Here is a 22,800-nt window from a genome sequence, read left to right as displayed (position 1 = left end):
GAGAAGAAAGACTTTGTGTAGCACCAAAACATATGAATAACATGTTGAGAAACTTGTGTAGCATAAAGACACCTGCATAACATACTTGTGAGGAAAGTTGAGAAGCAAGAATGTTATTGGGAACAAAATAAGGCAGAGCAAATTTTAACGGTTGTCTGATCGTCCAAGACGACCAAATTTCTATTTGGTCAACTGCAATCAGTTTTGAAGGTTTTCCAGGAGATAATTTGTGTCTCAAGTTAAATTCTGATTGTAACTAAATACCCTCAAATAGTTAAAAGGAAAAATTGGTATCCTACATAGCTCTCCTACAGTGTAAAGTTGATGGTTCATCGCTATATTGCTACATGTTTTTGGACAACCAAATTTGCTGTTAGGACGACCAAAAGGTAAGACCTGGTTGTCAGGGTAACAACCAGAAGAGATCCTTAAAACTTTGCCCTGTAAGGCTGCCTGTACTTGCGTGGCATATTAAAACAGTCGGACAGCATGTTTGCTCACACTGCTGAAAAGAAATATATATTCACCAGATAGGATACTGTCTGATTTTCAAATGAAATGAATAAAAGGAGGATTTACCTTGGCCAAAAGATTGTGTAGTTCATGTGGGTGGAGTTTTTGCACCTCACCTAGTTGATTGGCTGCTGCTTTCCTTGTCACAGTGGACGAACCACTATCAAGGAGTATAAACAACCGGTCCAATCTACAGAATTAAACAAAAATATCTTGATTGTCTAGAAACCAAAGTTCTTGACAGAAGCATTTGTAAGAGAGTCCGGATGCGGGTATAAAGCACTTCAGTATAATTTAAAAAAGTATAATAAATGAAACTTTCCATTGCTTAATTACTTCAATATTTAACGAGAATAACAGATGAATTTAAAACTTCTATTTAATTCATTGAACAATTGCAGATCATCAAAACAAACTGTATCAGGAATCATGTGGAGGAATCATGTATAAGGCCAGCAATTTACCTTTTATTATAGTTTATTTACTAATTTTTTTTTTTATGGGAGGGGGGGTTTCAAGATTATTTTAAAGGGATGGAATGGTTTACAACAGATGAAACCTACTTAAATCCAGGAATTAGATCCTAGTAGGTGCTCTTTAGTGTCATCATGGCAGATTTTCTTAGAAAGTATTACTTTCCGACTAAAATATTGTTGTATGATTTACCCTTGAAATGTGATCCATTTGACATTTTAGAATTGGAATATAACATATTCTAATTTGATATACTATATATATATGGGGTGTTTTACCTCTCAGAATGATTGTTGAGATTTAATGAACCCTGAACTGGTGTGGAAATGCAGTCTGCACTGGCTGGTTAACTGATCCTCAGACAGCCATGTATATCGACATTTTTATCTGTTCGTATATTTACGTAACATTTAAACATTCGCATCCCTCGGAATGCAGTGACAGATCTATCCAAGATTTCACAAAAGGGGTGGCCTGGTGGCAAATATCAGGTAGATATAAAATCCTAACTGAAATAGCAGTGCCTAAGAAGACATCGGTAAAATGTAAGGAATACATGTGCGTGAAGCATGTCTAAACATTTCCACTATGTATCCTATTGTGATCAAAATTACATAAATGTTAGCAGCTAATTTTTAGTACCCAAAACATTTCTGAAGAAGGGGATCCAGGCATGGCGGTGTTGTAACAAGTCTGGGTGCAACTTGAAAAAATTTTCACCAGAGAGATAGGACAGTGACAAGAATTAGTGACTAGACTCAACTCACTCAAGTCTGGAATATAAGCACTTGATATTAAAATGAAGTGACCTGGGCCTCCTGGATCTGCCCACTGCACTTTGCATGTATGATTGTATACAGTACAGAATACTATACCTTGTTGCCATTAGTACTGGAATAACTCAGCAGCTTGATATTCAATAATAGTACATCATCACAGTAATGGCAGCATTACACCTGCAATAAACAACAAGCAATAAAAACTTAACCAAATACCAATTCAAAATATAAAACAAATCATGCATAACACAGAACATTTTTTACAGTCTTTTTAACATCTGAAGATATATGGTGCCTACCGAGTTTAACAGATAATGCAAATTGGTTGTGAAACCTAACATGTCATGAGTCTAAATGCACATGGATACTTTACACACACACAAAAAAATCCCTAATTGACAGTAATATTAAGCGCACATATGTACAGTAAGTATAGGGTATTATTTCAAGCTTTGTTGATTTTTCATAATTCACATGAGCCTCCCTCCCTTAGTTTCCTAAATGTTTGCAGAATTTGACTTGACAAATTCATTTACATGATGTAAACTTATTGTAGTCTTGAACCTCTGCACATTACTGATGACAGTCAGGGAAAACACTACATGTCCAGTTTCACACATTGAAGATGAACATTTCGACTCGGCAAGTCTAGATTTAAGTCTTAGCCACACAAACACACAACTATCTCAAACATTCCATGTTTACGAATGTCTTGCTTCATTTCAGTCGGGCAGTGTTCTACCAGCACAAGGTGAAGACATACATTAGTAGCAATCATAAACTATTGTACTTTTACTCTCAAGATTATATTTTACTTTCTAAATCTACCATCTTCTATTTATCCATTAATTAGTTACTATACATATTTTTGTCTCTATCTACTGCTTTGTAACTAACACCAACACTAACAAGGCCAAGGCTTTGACAAACCTTCTGGCAGGATTTAACTTCCACAAATTCCACATTATCATCGTGCTTTTCAGTATAGTTTCTATCCTAGGACTACAAAAGACTGGAATACACAATCCTTGGCCGTTAAAGAGAGCCCTAGTCTTGAGGTGTTTATAACAAGATTGCCCACGCATTATTATTAGCACTGCTGCGCTGCGCACCAACATCCTCGTTGTGATACCCGAGAGGGGTTTTTAACGAGTATCTAACAGAAACAGGACTTCTGTCAGGATCTAAACATCTGGCAGTTTCAATCTTCTTCAAGTTCAATTACCCTTAGTTAGGTAGGCTAGCCTAGTTCCTCATAAAAGTTGGGCATGGCAGGGCCTGCTGTGACAATGTGAGGTGAATTATTCTAACAGTTATCCATATCATAACTCTTATTTCCAACCAATCACTTAGTTGCAATCCAAAATACTAGTGGTATGCCTAGGTTAGTTCTTATTTCAAATAGACTTGTTACTAGCTCTTTGTACTTACATGTTTTTGCTATTTTCAACAACATTGGTACTAGTTCCACGATAACAACATGGGCATAACTTTGTGTAGGCTAGGGTATGGCTCTGAGCAGAACATATGTAATTGTACACTTTACAATACGTGCGACACAGCAAAACATTACCTCTCACTTTCTGTATTTCGTCTTCTTGTACAACCTTATTTGACTCGTAAATTTACTCTAATCCTTAGTGCTTTCAGCCTGCAAATAACGTTTATTCGGATTAGGCACCGTTATATTAAGATAAGCAATGTACAGAGTTTCGTTCACAAGAGCGGAGAAATTGTCAAACTGCATAGTGTATATTTGAATGACCCCCTCTATCCGAACAAGAGCTACACTGCAACAGACGTTGGATTTGTTGAGGAAGGCGCGGCTATCATTGAAGATAGGGCGTACTATATATAGGCCACTGTTATTTCGAATTTCGATATTAAAGAGTAGTAGCATGCATTTTGGAATTAAAGTAGTCGAAATTTTGACATAACAATAAATTTCCTGTTTCCCATGTGGGTCACCACAAACTTCGTCAGCAGTCAGTGGATAGGGAAGTAACTAAAACGTATAGCAATGATGCTGCTCATGAAAAATGTTTGTATATAACATTAATTAACTTGCTTCACGACAGTATACCCCCTCCTCCCCCACCCCAACCCATCTCCCCATCATCCCTTCCCAGTTGTGGTCATTCCATCCTGCATTGTATGTTCACATCCTTAATACAACATTGATGTAGAGATAATTAAAATGTTCAAGTAGAAATAAATCCAACCATCATTACAGCAGCTAAACAAAATCTAAGAATTATCTAAGAATCTAAGAAATCTAAGAATCTAATCAAAATCTAAGAAAAATCTAAGAATTATCACAGGTTGGAGACTTTATCAAGTTTAAACATCATCAACTGGGCAAGATATCACCTTTAATATAGATGTTTGTGGGAATTGGTCTATCCTATAACTAGATATATATATATATATATATATATATATATATATATATATATATATATATATATATATATAAATAAATATATATATATATATATATATACATATATATATATATATATATATATATATATATATATATATATAAATAAATATATATATATATATATATATACATATATATATATATATATATATATATATATATATATATATATATATATATATATATATATCCTATAACTAGAGATATAGTTCGTTGAATGTAACCTTACTTGACTGACTAACCCTTCACTTACAACAGGGAGAGGATGCCAGTTTGGGGGTCTGAGCCTGTCATCAGGGTATAGGTGTTCTTCAAAAGCTTTAGGTATAGCACCACAATTAGATTAGTGCACGTCCGCCTAAGAGGTTAACCCGGAAAATAGCCCTAAAGTGCCCATACTGTGTTGATTTTTTTTGGGGGGGGGGGGGGTTGAGTCATCATCATTCTTTTTTATGCTTGGATGTTGAAGAGGATGGCATAAACTACTGATGGTCTAAAAATCTGGAGGATTGGAGGTGATTTAAGGTATTTTAGAAAATCTTGGGGTAAAACAAGAAAATTCCGCAGCGACAGCTGGCAGATGGGAAGGGGAGCACGATGATAAACTTTAGGCTCTTCTAGCTCAAAATCTAAACGGTCATGGTGGCAAAAGTTGAATGTTTCATGATAGCTCAAGCCATTAGCTATCATATGGTGGGCAGGACATGTCAGTTGAAAACTTCTATTTATGCTCTATCGGCCTTAACTTGGAAAGTGACGAGTTTAGTGTGTAAGTCAATGGGAGCAATTAATTGTGGTGCGGTACCTTTACTTGGGCTATCCTCTTCTTGTTGATGTATCCTTGAAATCTGATTACTTAGTTGTTAGATGTAGTTCGAATTCATCAAAATGTAACTCATTTGTAGAAATATTATATTCCTCTGTGCATGGATAAATGATTGAGATAGGCTATTCTACAGCAAAACAAAGACATTTTTAACTGAATTTCCCTAATAAAATCCTTCACTCTACAGTTGCCAGACTCATTTACAAAAAAAATATCCCAAATTTGGAGAGAAGAAAACATCCCATAAAACGAGAACGTGATTTTAACCTACAGATGAAGCAACAACAAACAATTCAGCAATTTTTACAAAGCACCCACTGACTTCAACCAGCAGATTATAATATATTACGACACTATGACCTATACTTGTGAGCTTCGCAAGTTCGTTTTGGATACTAAAAAATGTCCATCATGTACGTTGCAGTAGTTTACTAATTCACGTTCAAACGATGTGACTCCTAGTAGGCCTATAACGCAATAAATAGAACCTATGGCATTTCACTTTTGTTTCAGTGTCGTGAATATCACTATACCATTATTTCACTTAAAAATCTCCTTCATTTGTTTTCGCATCGCGTGCGTGCAGGCATGTTGACCCACATATGACGTATGATGATCTGTTTATTATTGTTATTGATGATCGCATTGACATGGTTTCACTTTTCGATCCCATATCAGTCACTTCCCATCTCCATTTCTGCATATGCAGGTATTTCAATCGCTCTCGATAACGATTGAAGTTGTAATCAACGTTTAGGTATAGTTATATCACATACAGTTGGACTGACAGTTTGGACAGTTGACTTGACTGACAAGGGAGTGTGAAGACATACTCGACAATCAACGTTTGGTAACGTCCGTATAAAAGAAAAGGGGGTAAGTACTCTGAAAGGTCATCAATATGCCCCAGATTTTAGCTCGCTAGAAATTCATTTGAGTTTTCTAAAGAAGTTCCCTTTAGATGGTGATTTTTTAATCATTTTAGGAGTGTTAAAATAGAAATATCTCAGTCTGGTTTCATAGTGGCAGTATGTAAAATGCTTGTTGAAATGTTGAGCATATTGACCATTAGGCCTATCTGACTCTCTAGCATATTTGGGAGCATTACTGATACATTTAATAGTTCCATTCTGCTTTCTTGAGAATCCTTTCTTCATCTGAAGAGTATGTTTACCGTTTCTTCAACCTGAAGTGTGTTGTTAGACTGGCACTAATTTGCACTCATGTTAATAGTACCATTACCTCTACAGTGGCGTACAATCGTTGTAACATCGAATTTGTTATTGTAGATGTCGCTGATATGTTCCAAAACCTTTTGCAAAACATCTGAATACGCATCACAAGCATAGGTTTTATATAGATTAACATGATAAAACAATGATGGTGGGAAGTTGGGTTGAGAAACACGTCGTATCCAGTCTTGTCAACTGGTTTTACAATTAAATTCAATAACAAATAGAAACAAACTCCGCAATCTAACAGTGAAGCATAAAGAAAATATTGTAACATGTATGTTTTTGGAAGCTTTGCACTATACGATTTGCTTAAATTATTGTTTCTATAATATAATATAATGATAATGATAAATGTCCTTTTAATGTGGTTACATGCATGAAGAGATTTACTGGTATTTTTCTCCCTGGTTATTGCTTTATCCATCTATGGAGGTAACGGTGGGAAGTTAGTTTAGGTGGGTGGAAGCAGTATAGCTGCGTCGTGAGACCAAGTTCAGTGCGTCTAACGTGCGGATGTCTTCCGTGTTTCGTAACGTACCTTGAAGTAGACAAAAAAAAACTACCATCCTTATTGTTCTTTTGCTTTTACTTAAAATATTTTTTTTTTAAATTATAAAATGAAAATGATATAACTTTTTAGTGTGATAACATGGATACTTTTACTGGGGTTTTCTCTCTCTAGTTAATGTTTTATCTATGTATGGATATCTATATGGATAACGAAACACCCCGTTACGCAGCAAGTATCGCTACAAAATATATAATATATAATATATATATATTACGATATTCATTTATATATATATATATATATATATATATATATATATATATATATATATATATATATATATATATATATATAAATGAATATCGTAATGAGTTGGAAAATCAAGAACAGTGAAAAAACTTCCAGCCTCCACCGGGATTCGAACCCGGGCCTCCCGCTATATATATATATATATATATATATATATATATATATATATATATATATATATATATATATATATATTTAGTTATATATATATATATATATATATATATATATATATATATATATATTGTTATATATATGAGACTAGTTGAGACTAGCAGGCTGCCTGTTGCAGAAAACATGTGCATTGTGGACAATTTTTGCGTGATTGAAAGGGTTATAAAAAGTACAATGCACAGCTTTAACGTAAACTAAACCTGCAATTTAAGCCACGCTTAATACCTTCCAAGGTTGAAATAAATGAACCGTTATATGGTATGTTCAAAATTCTAGATTATGGTGTAAAAAGTAAAAAGAAGGTCAAAAGATACAATGTATTGCCTTATTAAAGTGACCATTGACACTTCTAACATTGAGTGACTGACGTCAAGGAAAAATATTAAAAACCTAAATGTCGTATTGAAACCTTATCTTATTCTTCCGTCCTATATAAGCAATTATAGGAAAAACTCGTTGACCTTATGAAAACAACTAAGCAGGTGCTATAACGGAAGACATTATCCAAACTTAATAGAAATAAAACAGATTTTTGCATGGTCATTCTGTTTTTGAAATCAACAAGAAAGGAAGAGTGAAATGACCACAGAAAATAAAAAAGGTAATTCCAAATCACAGTCGTCCGGATATCATAAAGAATAATAGTGAAAACAAACGTACCGGTACATGAGGTAGCCTGGCTATAAATCTCCACCAGTAGGCTATATTACTTGTTTTGATGTTTGCCAGAATCTCTTGTTTCTGTAGTTATTTGCAAAAGGAAAGCAGAAATACATGAAATTTGTTACTTTAACCATAATTACAATTGCATAAAATGACGTATTGAATTGATGTAAAGTCTGGGAGGCTGTTGGGGTGGAGAGGGATTGAGTGGCAGGAGGTGAGAAATTCGTTTGTAAAGGAAAATATATAGAAAATAATTCACAATATAGTGAGTATATATGTGAACAAAATATTAATCACCCATTTAAAATTTCCGAAACTCGCACGCCAAAACATTATGCAAAACATTATGCGCATGCAGCAAAAGGTACATGTGTGTGATTGACTGACTAAATGATTGACTGAGTGAGTGATTGATGTGGTGACCGTTTGTTTCATTGACTGATCGATTGATCAGCTTTTCGCCGAGAGAATTATGTCAAACGTTATCTTACAAACCACCCACCCCCCCCCCCCACCCCCAATACGCCATCGCTCCCCAAATCCCCCGCCTTAAATCAATCTCCCGTCTTTAATCAGTGTCCTCTTCTCATTCAAAACCATGATTCTTAGTTCCTCCTTGGTCTATTTTGACAGAGAAAATTCACATGTAAAATTGAGTTAAATTATTAAGCGTTTTCCTATACCCGAATTATACTTTCAGAATTATAGATAATAAATTGTTTAATTCCACTGTTTAACAATAAATATCAATTGATCTTCTTGGATTGATATAACCAATATCTTGAACCATTCAGTAAGGTATACGCAGGTATGTATTAAACATCTGCTTTATTTGGCTCCAATAATAGCACGCTATAACTAGGAAAGTTTTGTGATCACGTTATCGACCTGCCAATGTCGTAAATCGACCTCAGGCTCTACAATTAGCCTGCATAGCTTCTTAATACTATTAGGCTCTTTTTGTAAACATTGTGTGGAAATATGTTCATGTCTAACAGTGTAGCTAATGATACAGCGTTCACACAAAAGACCCTCATACAAGAAAAAATATGTGGCAGGCGTTGCAGACTAATTGGTAAAAATAGATCATTTTACGACCAGGCAGGTCGATTACGTAATCTCAAGAAACTTTTCCATTATAGCGTGCTATAGTTGGGGTCTCTACAGCAGACCTTTAAACATAACAGTGATAAAGATACTCATAGAAATAAAAGCAAGCCTAACGTAAATCCGCTTGATAAATCCCTATTTTTGATCAAGATTTCTTTGACATCTCTGGAATAGGTTACATCAATATGAGACGATTGCTGTCAGTGATCTTTGCGATCATTCTTTCGGCTGCAAACGGCCAGGATGAAGGTAATCATGACCCGAATGAACCGTTAGTATCCCATGCCTCGTTCTACAACATGACGCCCTACATGGCTGATATGCAACCGTTGGGTATTCGTGTGGGAGAGACACTGTTGCCAAGTGACCGTACTGATACCCTGGATAGACACAACAGCCTCAGGGGAAATGCGAGCCCACAAAGCTCCGATATGGAATACATGGTATGTACGTTTGCATATTTTTTAGACGGACCTCTTTTTCTGGTGACTGAAAATGATCGTTTAGCACAATTGTTGGAAATGTTCTGCAGTTGTAGGTCAACACCACGTCCTCGTAATATTTGGTTACCACAAAGATCGATATAATTTTTTTGTTGTAAATTTGGAGATATTTTTGGTCAATGCATCTGGCAACAGTACGAGAGTGATTGTTGTCATCCGGGGTATTGAACTGCGTGGAAATGATTGCGTAATTCAAGCACTGAAACTTTTCTGGTCAAAACTGCATCCTCAGAGCGTTTTGTCTGACGAAGATTTTAATATTTCAATAGTTGTTTTTATTTTATTGATGCATGCATCTGGCAACAACAAAGTGAATGACGTCATCACGGCAATTTAGCTGAAATTTTCTTTTTCTTCTTTCTTATATTTTAATCACTTATTAACAGTGTATAATTATATTGCAACAAAATAGTTGAATTTTATGAAATTCTTTAACTACCGAGAACATTGTCAGGTATAAGCAAACGTTCCAGATATATCAGGCTTTGGGGATAAACCAACAAAACAAACTATACTAGCTTACGTAAAGCTCTATAAGAGCATCGACCACGATGACGTCACAGACCACCTATACTGTGGTACTGGAATAAGGGGAGCTTAATCCCAGTCAAAATTATGTTATAATCAAAACAACCATATCTAGAGTCAGGGGCAATACATTGAGATGGAGGGGTGGGGGAGGGGGGCAAGACAATGACAAGGAGGGATGGGGAGGGTGGGGTTCAACTAGCGACGTATAGAATATGTTTCTCTTCAATACAAGTTTGGCAAATTCTGCTACCACAATATTCCTCTTACATGTATTGAAGGTGAATACCTTATTGAAAACCGGCATAGCTATAAAACTATAACTTGCGCCAGTTCTTTTCTAAGACTGTATGAAACATTATCTTAAGTCAACCTGTAAAAATTATAAACTTCTATGAATGAACTATTCACCGATATTGACTGTGGAAATTGTGAAACATGATCTCTTTTTCGAAAGGGATATATATCGAGTATCTGTTTTGCTCGACCTTCAGCTATATGACTTATACCTTTAAAACAAATCCGTTATAAACAATGTACTTGTATATATACTTAACAATATCAAACGAGTGAAATAGGAGCTTTTTTAAAACCTTGTTGATATTAATAAATACCATGACCAAGAGACGATATACGTACCATGGCGTACCATGCATGCCGATGTCTGTACGTGTAAAGACACGTTATGTCCATACGACTAAATTCAGTGTTGTAGTCTAGTATACTTTTATTCCAGTACCATGTACTTCCGAGAGTACTTCCGGGTCCTAGTACTGCCTTTCAGATTCCGAGTACCCGAGTACCAGTGTCCGAGTATACAACAGTTTAGAATCCAAGTACCGAGTATCGCGTAAATTTTTCGTCCAATTCGTCTCCTAGTATTCTGATATTAGAATGACAAATGGACAGTAGAAAGCAGCTTTGCTGACATCAACACAAGGTTGTTATAATGATAGTAATACCCCAATAGTGCTACTGATTGCCAAAAAAGTACCTAGATTACTACGAGTACCAATCGGCCTATAGGCCTACTTATAGTACTTTCGAGTACTACAACACTGCCTATATTGTATACCGTATTTTAATATAACTGCATGGGTTCCCCTCCCATACCCTTTCGTTTCTCTCTTAACATTAAAAGGAAAATTGATCATTTTGTTCAAACCTTCACAATATATTTTTCACAGTCGTGGGATAACGAACTGGCTTATATGGCGCAGGTATGGGCCGAGGGGTGTCGATTCGTACATGGTAATCCACCTAATGTGTCCCCGTATACCCAAATAGGTCAGAACATTTGGGCGTTCACCGGTAACCGCGACAACCCTCGATCTCCAGCGGACGCCACGCAGGACTGGTATGATGAGGTATATGACTATTCCTATGATAGCAACACATGTGCAAGTGGTAAAGTGTGCGGTCATTATACACAGGTGAGTAACGTGAGTTGATGACATTGCCAAGCGGACGGGAGATGGTGGGTCGGGAGGGGGGGGGGGGGACACTACTAACGTGATTGCATGAAGAGTATGGATATTATACCTCCTATAAGGTGTTGGGTATTCACTTAACAGGTGACAAGGACTTGTTCTCCATCCCAATGCATTGTATGTATATCTCACCTTGCCCCCACTCCCCCCCCCCCCCCGCTCCCCTAGTCCAACTCCGGTAACAGAAGAAAAAGAGAAAAAAAATAGACACCACTGTATATGTACTGTTGTCACCAAACTTTAACATTCCCAGTTAGGGAAAAGTGTCCAAAAGTACTTTTCCACTGAGGTTCAGAATCATAAATATATATATTTGTGAAACCTCACAGATGAATTAAAGGCATTTTCCCATGTAAAGAAAAGTTACAGTTCGTAACATTTTGATTAATCCTTTTGCCTAAACAAAGGTGAATTATCTTTGTAGTAAACGCCCACGGTGTGGAAATTTAGGAACATGTACTATTAAATATATATATTTTTTCTTTCTTCGGTCCTAAAATCCTTGCTAGGTGGTTTGGGCTTCAACTAATAAAGTAGGATGCGGAAGAGCTTTCTGTCCTTACATTAGCTACCTCAGAAATGCTTGGTATGTGGTATGCAACTACGCACCAGCGTAAGTATACGAGATTTAACAGTGTTTATACTCGAAAAAGGCGAAACCTGCTTGGCTCCTTGGGGCCTCCGTACGATTTACTGCAACAAACCCATTGCCTCTGCATTGATTAAGAAATCTTGCAATTTATTACATAGTACATGGAAAGTGCAAATCAGCATATTTTTAGCAATTTAAATCTACGATAATTCAAATTCCATATTATATTATGTTTACCTTAATTTTGTCAAAATCGGGATCTTCATCGTTTATAAAGAAGTGGATATCATATGGGTACTAACAGAACGGTATAGAGACGGCGTTGGGTCAACATGCGCGTGATCTGTCCTGTATACAGATATCCACAGATTTTGTTTAGCGCTGTCACATATCTCAATCTAGTGTGCATGCTTGTTGTGAACATATGTTTGAAAATATTTCAGTTTCAAGTCCAGTATATTCAATTTCGGAGTCTTGGATTCAATTTATTGACACTTAAATCTGAAACTTAGTTTGGCGGACGTGAATGAGCTTTCTTCACGACCAGCTATGTGTAAAGTTGCCACACGAACGTGGGCAACAGTTCGTTGCTAAAATTGTGCTAGCTATGAGTGTGATAAAAAACCGTTTGTTAGAATATGTCACACTATATAAATTATGCAGCAGGTATATGTGTATTATGTGTAGGTATAGGCTACTTTGTCCGTATGTCCGTCACTCGGAGATTCCTAGAAGGAATTCTCAGTGATTTTCAGAGACTGCAGCTCGTCAAGTTTCACGGACTAGAAAGGACCCAGCCTAGCCGTATATTCAGAACGGCTCTGAAAGGACCGATATGACAGCGCCCTCTGTTAGTTTATTGCGTGCCTGGCGATCGCAATTAAAAGTGCCAGGTCACGATTCGGTATGCATGCATAGGATATGACACGCAACCTAACTAAATAGTTATATACCTTAGCGGTGAATGTAGAACAATATTGCCCATCATTTATCTCACAAGGATATCACATTGCACATATTAGTTTGGACACTTAATAATTTGCAGGTTGGTTAGGGTATTCATTTACAACAAATACCACAATTTTACTGGTAGATGGTATAATATACGACACGCTATGTGTATTCTTAACCTATTTATTTACAACTGGTTAACTGGTTAAAGATCTTGGCCCAAAATTACTAAAAGCTTTCAAAAGTGACCTTCCTGAAAGTTCTGTGCCTCCAAATGATTTATTTTAAATCAGGGAGGTGTTACACAAAGAATTGGGGGGGGGGGGGGGAATATACCAGTGACATGAATTTAGGAAAATGAAAGAAAGGCATGATTTTAAACTGTTAGAAAAAAATTCTTGTAAATAATTTGCATTTATATAATACGTGGAGACAATGGTGATTACTTTTACGAAGCAATCACGTAAACTTTACATGAACTAATAATGAACGTTCATCCACCCAAATAAAATTAGATTCATTTACCGCTGTTACACCAAAAGATAAATAGGTTTGGAATTGTCGTCGCAAGCCTGCAAGCAATTTCGATCAAACATCTATGAACCTTAATTAAAACACTCTAGTCTTTGACGTTCTATGCAAATGTAAATTCGGTTTTCGAAATTTCTCACTCTACTGAGTTAGCACTGGCTTTAGCAATTTACCAAAAATTTAATGCCCTTCGTACACGAAATCTGTTGTTGGGATTTTCCTTGACCTCTCAGTGGCCTTCGATACAATTACTCTTACGTAAACTAGGCTGGTATTCTAAGGCAATAACATGCAATACACTGAAATGGATTCTGAGTTAACTTTCTAGCAGACAGGCCTACCAATTTGGATGATTTAGAAAAAACGTTCATTCTGAACTTCGGGAAATACACTGTGGTATTGCCGAATGATCTATCTTAGTTTTTCTTCTATTTTATCATATACATTAATGACGTTTTGCAATGTCTCCCTCAGTCGCTCACACCGCGTTGTTTGCTGATGACAGTAATATATATTTTTGTGAGGGTAAAGTTGTCAACGATCTTAAATAATATTATTGGAACTAGTTTGCTGCTATAAGCTGTCATTAAATGTTGATAAAACTAATTACATTGTGTTTAGTATACAAACTGTGCATTTAAGTGGTATCAATATATATTACTGAATTGTAAAGAAATTTCAAAGAGTTGAGTCCATAAAATATCTCGGTGTATATATTGACTCTAAGCTTACCTGGCTTCCTCACATCTTCTCTCTTCCCAAAGTAATTGCTGAATAATGTTGGGGTGAATTCTAAATTAAAATATCTTATGCCTAAAAACATTCTCAGAACACTCTACCACACACTGGCCGTCCTCTCATCTCTCTTACTTTTCTCTAATCTTGGTCTGGTACGCGAGTAATTCGAACCTTAACCGACTGGTTTTACTTCAAAAAAGAGCTATTCGACATATTGCCAACGCTTCACCTCCTGATCAAACCAGTTACTTATTTGACAGGCTTAACCTCTTTACATTAAAGGACCTATACTATAATGTAAACATCTCAGGTATACACATAAAAGCTTTAATTGGCCACTAATAACTGAACGCTTTCAAAGGATTCTTCAATTAGAGCAATACTGACGTACGTACACTATTATAAGACACGGCATACCAATCTTATCCATTGTTATCTTGCCGTAGAAGTCTTGGTTTATGAAGCGTATACGTTACCGAGCCATAAATATCTGGAATTCTTCCTGTCAGTTATACATTCAATCAGGGAACAACTCCCCAACTCAATATATAAGGTCTACCTCTCTTTTTTTTTAGGAAAAGCGTCATTAAGCACAATACCGATGATTATTAGGCACATTTGTCCCAGATAGATATTAGGTAGCCACCTTTATTGTAATTTAGATATCACACAATATTATAGCAACCGTCTATTAGTCGTATTACTTTATTTGTTTGCTAAGCCAGAAGGTTTCCTAAGAATAATTCCTTTCATAAATATGTTGTACTTCTTTATGATCCAAGTATATATGTTAAAATGTAACATTAGTGTGAAAATAAAGACAAATAAATGATATGAAATGATATGATTAAAAACAAGACACCGGCTGTGTGTATCTCGTTACATGCAACTTGTAGATATATATATATATATATATATATACATATACATAAACATATATATATATATATATATATATATACATATACATAAACATATATATATATATATATATATATATATATATATTCTATCTTCTTCTTTCTTCAGAGGGAACTACCAGGGCCAGCATCCGTACCGATTGGGTCCACCCTGCTCACAGTGTAACTCTGGTATTGGAGAATGTTACAATGGCCTTTGTCGTAAGTATTCAAAAAAAGAAAAATAAGGATGAACTGGATGTTCAATTTCTTGGGGGGGGGGGGGATGGGGTGGGGTATAGGGCAACTAGGTACCTCTGGTCCTCTAGGACAAAGCTCCCAGAGAGGGTGTACAACTATAAGAAGCTGTGAAATGAGATGTAAGAACAGCCTAGAGAACGAGGTTCATGATCCATTTTTTGTTGTTGTTCGTTCGCAGTTTTTCGACTTCCACTTTGATATATTGACAACAAAATCTTGTAGGTTTTAACAAGTCGTGATGGATAAAAAGTTCATGAAAAATAGATAACAGAACCGAAGAGAACTTTCATTTGCTGCATGGACCTTCCAAAACTTCATGAAATGAACTATTAAAAACAACAACTTATTTCGGTTGAGGCAGAAGGAGGGAGGTGTGGACAGCGAAGAGGACGTTGAGGAACAGGTGCAACCCCCCCCCCCCCACCCGCTATGCATGGATATGAATGACTCTTACCATTGAACCCTCAAGGCTCGGATTAACAATATTCAGCTGTTTTAGGACAGGAGAAACAATAATATGATTGAATAGAATGTCCCTTTATTCTTGATTTAATTTGCTATCTTGATTTCTTTGTTCATTATCGTTTCTGTCAATGACTGAGAACAACCTCGAAACCTTATATTCTTTTATGTTTTACTTTCTATTGTTAACGTTTCTTTTAATTCCAGGTCCATGCTCGGAACATAATGAAAGATGCGGTAAGTAGCTTATATAACCAGGACAAACGGAGAAGTGTATACCCTCTCTCCCACCCCATCCCACCCCATACGATACCTTCTCTACTCTCCTGTCCTTGATGAGATGGGCAAGGAAGAAAGTAATGAAACCAGAAGTTTATAAATTTAGCAAGTGAGAATACTATACCTCAATTAAACTGCACTTATTCTACTCCTCGTGAAAATTTTCGATTACGTTGAGAGGATTTCACAGTCTGGGCGGGGATGCGAACATGCCCGTCGCATCGTCCCGCCGCGTATCGGGCCTGTAAATATTGTCAAATGTGAGAACTTGCAATATTTCAGGCCATGCAGGGAAGGAACAAATATATCTCCTCAATAAACATGAGTTAGCCGTCTTTTCTTAACTCTATAAGCTTTACCAGGTTTTTTATTCCATAGTAAGACATAATCTTTGTTCCGTTACTTTTCCTTTTTATCCGATACAGAATGTGCCCAGAAGTGTCAAAACTGTGGTCGTCTGAACACGCAGGAATGCAGCTGCACATGCGCAGACGGCTGGTGGGGAGCCGATTGCTCCAGTGAGTATTTGTATACCAACAAGAAGGCAAGGGTCCCTGACAGGGTATGAGGCGTACGTGGGAGTGGGATCCCATATTACTATGATTTCGCATGTTGTACTACCGCCCCCTCCCCTTCCCTTCCAGGATATATTTGTTTCCCTTCCCCAAAGTTTGAATACTCGTTATGCAATATACAAGAACTCGCTGCCACGAAAAGTTATATGTATATCATGTTGACCATAATTATGCAGTGTTTGCGTCAACTGTCTCTCTTTTCCTACACAGGACCGTGTGTTAACACGCATGAATGGTGCGGCGCCAATCCCGGCTGGCCGGATGAAAGGGCCTGTGTTTGGGCACCTTATATTCCGCTAGAATGCCCACTGATGTGCGGGCTGTGTAGTAAGTATTTATTTTTTCTAATAGTTTTTGCCCGGTTTGGCGGGGAGGGGGGTGGAGGGGGCGTTCTTGACGGAAAACTTCATATCAAGATCAGAAACATTGGCCTATAAGTATCAAGCCTAAAAGTAATGTCTTCCGAAGATTCTTCAAAAGTAGCAACGGTCGTGTTATATGTGTGTATATTCTCTTGCCCGACCCGTGCCTCTGCGCCCCTTCTTACAAAACAAGAAATTTCGATATTTTGGGTTTGATAGTTTGATTAACAATATCCTATAACAAATTTATTGCGTTTTTCTGCTATACTTTTTGCAAGACATATTGGTGTTCACTTTATTTCAACCAGTTTAATAATGTAGTAAAATAATGTTACGTATAGAAACTACGAATGGAAATCCATGTAGAAAACGGTATATGTACCTTTCTACTTTCTTTTGTTATTTACCTATTTACCTATTTATTGTTTTTGTTTTTACAGAGGGTGGTGATCGGAGTGTGACGTGCGGTAAGTGTTGCATACAGATGACTTTAGCCCCCCCCCCCCACCAAAATCAATGTTGATATGCTGTAGGGCTGCTGAACAATACTGCTGTTAGTCCAAATTAGTTGCACCACCTTTAATTTCTGAGAAAAAAAATGACCCTTTAAACATTTGAGGCACATCAACTAAAGCGGCTGGACTACTTAGTCTAACACACAGAACACTTGGTCAGTTCCTCATATGCATAACAAAACTCAACGGATAACATGATGACCCCTACTAACACTTTTACAATGCATTCAAAATTGGTCACGGACAAATGGTTTTGAATGTCATCCAATGGTGCTCTGATTAAAACAGAGAATTTAAAAGAACGTGTTTCTGCTTAGTTATGACATTATTGATAAAACAATGGATTACCGTTCACATTATTTAGGCCAGCTGCACTGACGAGCCGACGTCATCATCAGCTAATCCAGTGGCGTAGGAAAGTACTTTTGAGTGGGGGGCTGAAGACTGATGGCTGGCCTGGGGGAAGGGTCTAAGGGGAGGGGCTGTCCCCCTCCCCTTTGGAATTTTTTGCATTTCCAGGTGGCCTCAGATGCAATTTGGTGCAATATTGCACACTTCAACACCCACTCCATTTTGTAAACTTAATTTTGTATTTTCACTTGGCCTTAGATGCAATTTAGTGCTCCAAATGAGATTTTTTGTCTCATTTGGAAATGAAAAAGGGGTTTTCTGACTTGCGAAGTGGGGGGCGGAATGACACTTACGCCCCTCCACATTTTTCACTGGGGGGGGGGGCTGGCGCCACCCAGCCCCCCGGTTCCTACGCCCTTGAGCTAATCCTTAAAAGAAGTATTCAGAGATTTAGCATATTTTAGCTCACGCATTCATGTGCTACGGAAAATGCGCTTCAGATTCATTTGTTTCCCCGCTTACGAATGTTGTTTTATTTTATTATAGAGCCTGGCGGGGATGCTGGTGGAGAAGACGCCGCATGTAACTTGAAATATACAGCATTCACTTACATCGACGGCAAGCTGTATACCTTCCAGGTAAACTTTTGTATACGTTTATTAGTGTACCAATGACGTCGCAGAATGTTAAAAACTTGGGTAGCAGTGGGGAGGGAGGGGGGGGGTGCACGTTTGGGGGAAAACCTAAAGAAAAAAAAACTGTTCATCAATAAAAGTACCCGTCGTTACGTTTTTAAAATTAAAAAGTGCCCTTTTAGTTATTAAAAACGAGCCCTGTCGTTGCAGATTGAACAAATGTAATTAGAAAGTACACTTTTGTTGACAAAACATACACAACTTAGAATCTGCAGTATTCATAGAATGGTCATAGAATCTCTTTGTCGAACAGAATGGAAGTTAACTTTGTGATTTGCCCCTTCAAATAAAAGCCACATGTCCTATACTGTTACTCGGGGTTTGTGCCCCAACCCCCATTTAAATATTTTCCACCGCCACTGGACCCCTGGTCACTACTACACTTGATCAAACTTAGCATATACAAGCGAACGGATAGGGGGGGGGGGGGGTTGTAAGGCTTGCGAAATATTTCCAAATTTACACTGACTAACGTATTGATGTATTTTCGACCCATATATTCATATTCACGGTTACACACGGTTGCGGAGAGAAAACACGGGCAATAAATTTTTGGCAAGGTTACGTTTTGAACACACTCACTTAACGCTAATCCTGTCGCATCAAGACCGTGCGATTATAAACACGGCTTAAATTCCTTCTTGAACTATAAAAGCAGAAGTTTCACATATAAACAAGTGACGTGTACATGCCTACATCATTTGCTTATGTACTAGAGTTTCGTTCAACCTCTCGTAGTGAATTTGTGTATTTGTTTAAAACTGTGTTAAACAGGGAGTGTCCCATACAAGACAAGCCTACAACGGTTAAAAATGAAATTTACATTAATGTTATCCAATATTTGCCATGCCCACCTCCCTAACCCTGGGCCCCGGGCTGTATCCCGCATCTGGTCAGGCATAATGATCATCAAAGGGGGTGTAACACGGAGGCCCTTTCTATTCTCACTAGGGGTCTCAGCTATGGCGGTTCCGAGCTAATGGCAGGCTACTCTCTGATCGTAACGGTGAAAAGGCCAGAAAGTACTTCAAGAAACTTCCAAAGTCACCATCAGGGGCGTTTGCGTATGCCAATGGGAACGTCGGGTTTGTGAAAGGTGAGAATGACTTTGATAAGGAGGACTTCTATAACTAAAAGAGATATAATATTCATCAAAATACATCTTGGTGTAAGAACATTATTAATTGTACATTATGTCAAAAAAAAAAACGTTTACCCAATTATTGTTATAGCGTAATTACTCACTGTTCTGAAGCAAAAAGTGACAATTTCACCATTTTTTTTTAAAACTTCATGTCTAAACCAAGCGCTGTGGAATTTGTTTCATTTGTTATAGGTATGACATATAACTCACAGGGGATACAGCAAAAGCTTGTTTGTCACGAATATATCTGTATGGTTTTCTATATTTCGTATACGGGAAATCATGATAAATACGGGTGTAGTATAGTCTTCCCGATTCAAATGATACGGGATGTAAAAAAAAAACGTAATAGATGCCTGGAGAAAGACACGCTACGATAACAGAACAAAACATAAACCGATCTAATTTGGTAAATTGAATAATAGTTTATAATAGATGTGTAACACTAAGGCCTTTGAAAGTTTAAATTCTACGCTGATATTTGTCAATGGCACTTACTTGCACACAGTGCCCCTGCATTAACTGTGTATAATGGTTGACTCCTTGGACAAATTGAACGCGCCATCAGTTTCCCGTATCATAACCATGCAGTTTTTTTGCTATCAGAGCTTGAAGATTTCGTCACTTGTAAACAAACCTCTTCACTCAGTAGTAAACAATATTCGTACGCTGCTCCTACATGGGAGGCCCTTAGGGGTCTAAAATTGCCTCAATTGAACCAATTTTGAACCACATGTACTTCCATTCATACTTTTCAACATGCACTTTTCCTGACATTTGGGCGGACTGATAAAGACTCTAATAAGAGTATGTCACCGTTTAATGTAACCCCGTCTCAGAGATGGCGCTAATCAAAATTAATCTAAGAGATGGCGCTAATTAAAATTAAGATCGATTGTCGTTGGAAGGATCTCGGACACCATACCATTGGAATTTAAGGGGAAATTGAACGTTCGACTTCTTTGCGACTACTTCGGGGAGTTTTTCAACAACAGTATTCCTTGTTCCCTCGTCTTTCTTTCTGTTTAGGAAGTAAGATTTACATCTATTCGGGTAAAACTCTTCTGTCCGGCTATCCAAAAACTCTGCAATCACTAAATTTACCGAAAAACTTCAAGGCGGCCTATCATCGCACCGACCAAGGAAACGCCGGTAAAACGTATTTCATGAAAGGAGATAAGGTTTGGCGCTACGACGAATCGAAAGAAAGGTTGGATAACGGTTACCCGAAGTTACTCGCTGACGTTTTTCCAGGGCTTAGAAGTGATCCATCTGGAGCCTTTATTGATGGTGAAGGTAATTAATAAATAAATGAATACATAATTAATTGATAAATTAAATTAATAATTCATAAATGAATTAATTAATGAAACTCCCTTTGACTCACTTTTCTTCGTTTTCATGTTGGGTCATGGGTACTAATTTTGTTTTATTACGTTTAAAATGGCGTCAACAGCCTGGTTAGACCCCGCGAACAGTTACAAGTCACAGGGCCCTTCTTTTTGAAATCTTCATATTTCGTAAAGTACCAGTATATCATGAAAATGAGACATACACACATTACTCATCATGTCATATATTACGAGCCCCCTAATGGACCTCGGGATGTATCCCCATTTAGAAATCCTCCCGTCAGCATGTAGAGCACAGGACCGTGACGTGTAACCATCATGAAGTCACCGGTTCGAATCTCGTTTTCGTCGAATAGTTCTTTTGTCATTTAATAGGTTGTGAAATAGTTAACCGTATTATGATAACGACAGGGAATATTATATAATAAAAGTTTCGTAACTCTATACATCCTTTTAGTCATTTAGTTACATATAACCTAGAAAAATGTAAATTAAACCACGAGACGTGAATAAAAACAGACGGTGTCAACTCTATGTATGTAAACATGATCACTATGGCTACAGTCTCGTTGTTAGGGGACTTTTCTTTCCTCTTGTGAAGACAATAACTGTACAATACAACAACAACAACAACTAAAAAAAAGGAATATGTTTGGTATTGATGTCAGTTTCATATCTATTGTTGATCGTAACACCTTCTCAGAAACTTCCTATCTTATTAAATTTCTTTCGAATGAATTTTCTTGAAAGGTACTCTCCACATCGTGTTCAGCAAGAAGTACTTCACCATTGCTGACGATAACCGCAGCGTGTCATCCAAATCCAAGCTACTGAGCAGTAAATACCGAATACCCGACTGCTAGGTTAACCTGCTTTTGGCGAGGTTTTTTGGTAGCAAATATCTCATACCCGATAGTTAGGTTACCTCCTCTGGAGAAGGCTTTATATCTATGTTTTTCTTGTATTGTATTGTATACGTCACAAAGGGTTTTATTGGTAGCAACACCTAACGGTAGCAACACCTAGCTGATCCTTCCCATGGCAGTCTCGAAAGTTGAGGCAGGCTGATATATTGTAAATATAACATGAATATGTGTGGAATATATACTTCATCATGCATAGAACACTTGGCAATTCAATTGGCGTCAATAGTCATTCTCGTTTATCTCTCTCATTCGGAGAGTGAGAAGGGGTACATGTTTAAATATGGGATTGGGTGGGATCAGACGAGGGTGGTGTTTTACCCGGCCTTTTTTCATATTTCCTTTGTATTTTTGTTCTCAATTGTATTGGATCTGCTAATGGATTTTCTACTGTTCTTTAACCTGGTTTACCTTGCAAAAAATGTAGTACTTTACCCTCCTTGGTTCTGTAAGAGTTGGAAACTGATTGGCATTGTGCTTTACCCGCAACTACCAATCACTGATTTTAGGGACAGACATGAAAACTTGCGCAATAGATTAATCGATGGATAATGATTTGTGTAGCCTTATAGGTAATCGTTAGTCTCGTCATAGGTACTTATACAG

The 22,800-nt window shown here is 37.2% G+C and overlaps 2 protein-coding genes and 1 long non-coding RNA gene across 5 annotated transcripts in view; 1 reads left to right on the top strand and 2 right to left on the bottom strand.

Annotated features, from left to right (window-relative positions):
• LOC139960662 (TATA-binding protein-associated factor 172-like) overlaps positions 1-3,516 on the bottom strand; it is a 46,745-nt gene extending 43,229 nt beyond the window's left edge. Inside the window, exons 1-3 of one of the 2 annotated variants that reach the window (XM_071959213.1) lie at positions 3,198-3,516; positions 1,863-1,943; positions 580-703 (exon numbers count right to left, since the gene is read on the bottom strand). In XM_071959213.1, the coding sequence (XP_071815314.1) occupies positions 580-703; positions 1,863-1,873 (135 nt within the window). In that variant the 5' untranslated portion in view covers positions 1,874-1,943; positions 3,198-3,516. The remainder of the gene's footprint in view (positions 1-579; positions 704-1,862; positions 1,944-3,197) is intronic. The other variant, XM_071959211.1, reaches the window with a different exon arrangement.
• A 2,140-nt stretch (positions 3,517-5,656) lies between these two features.
• On the top strand, positions 5,657-22,355 carry LOC139959425 (uncharacterized). The gene is made up of 13 exons (XM_071957032.1): positions 5,657-5,914; positions 9,218-9,486; positions 11,262-11,507; positions 12,074-12,177; positions 15,406-15,497; positions 16,206-16,235; positions 16,703-16,795; positions 17,063-17,179; positions 17,655-17,681; positions 18,627-18,718; positions 19,727-19,871; positions 20,949-21,215; positions 22,022-22,355. The coding sequence occupies exons 2-13, from the start codon at positions 9,229-9,231 to the stop codon at positions 22,132-22,134; spliced, it is 1,584 nt and encodes a 527-aa protein (XP_071813133.1). The 5' UTR covers positions 5,657-5,914; positions 9,218-9,228; the 3' UTR covers positions 22,135-22,355.
• LOC139959428 (uncharacterized) lies at positions 5,921-14,442 on the bottom strand. Of its 2 annotated transcripts, none has more exons than XR_011790106.1 (3): positions 14,371-14,442; positions 7,928-8,008; positions 5,921-6,811 (listed from the first exon to the last, which is right to left on the bottom strand). It is a non-coding gene; the product is annotated as an uncharacterized lncRNA (long non-coding RNA). The 2 variants fall into 2 exon arrangements; XR_011790107.1 differs by lacking the exon at positions 14,371-14,442 and adding an exon at positions 10,724-11,020.
• Positions 22,356-22,800: the final 445 nt, after the last annotated feature.

The sequence above is a fragment of the Apostichopus japonicus genome, chromosome 19 (assembly GCF_037975245.1).
Source record: "Apostichopus japonicus isolate 1M-3 chromosome 19, ASM3797524v1, whole genome shotgun sequence".
Classification (NCBI taxonomy): domain Eukaryota; kingdom Metazoa; phylum Echinodermata; class Holothuroidea; order Aspidochirotida; family Stichopodidae; genus Apostichopus; species Apostichopus japonicus.
Note: the sequence above shows the minus strand (reverse complement) of the source record. Positions and strands in the feature narration are given on the sequence as shown.

Coding starts and splice junctions, on each gene's coding strand:
- LOC139959425 (XM_071957032.1), top strand. CDS start 9,229: ATGAGACGATTGCTGTCAGTGATCTTTGCGATCATTCTTTCGGCTGCA. Junction 15,498..16,205: donor ATGTTACAATGGCCTTTGTC/GTAAGTATTCAA, acceptor TTTTAATTCCAG/GTCCATGCTCGGAACATAAT. Junction 16,236..16,702: donor GGAACATAATGAAAGATGCG/GTAAGTAGCTTA, acceptor TATCCGATACAG/AATGTGCCCAGAAGTGTCAA.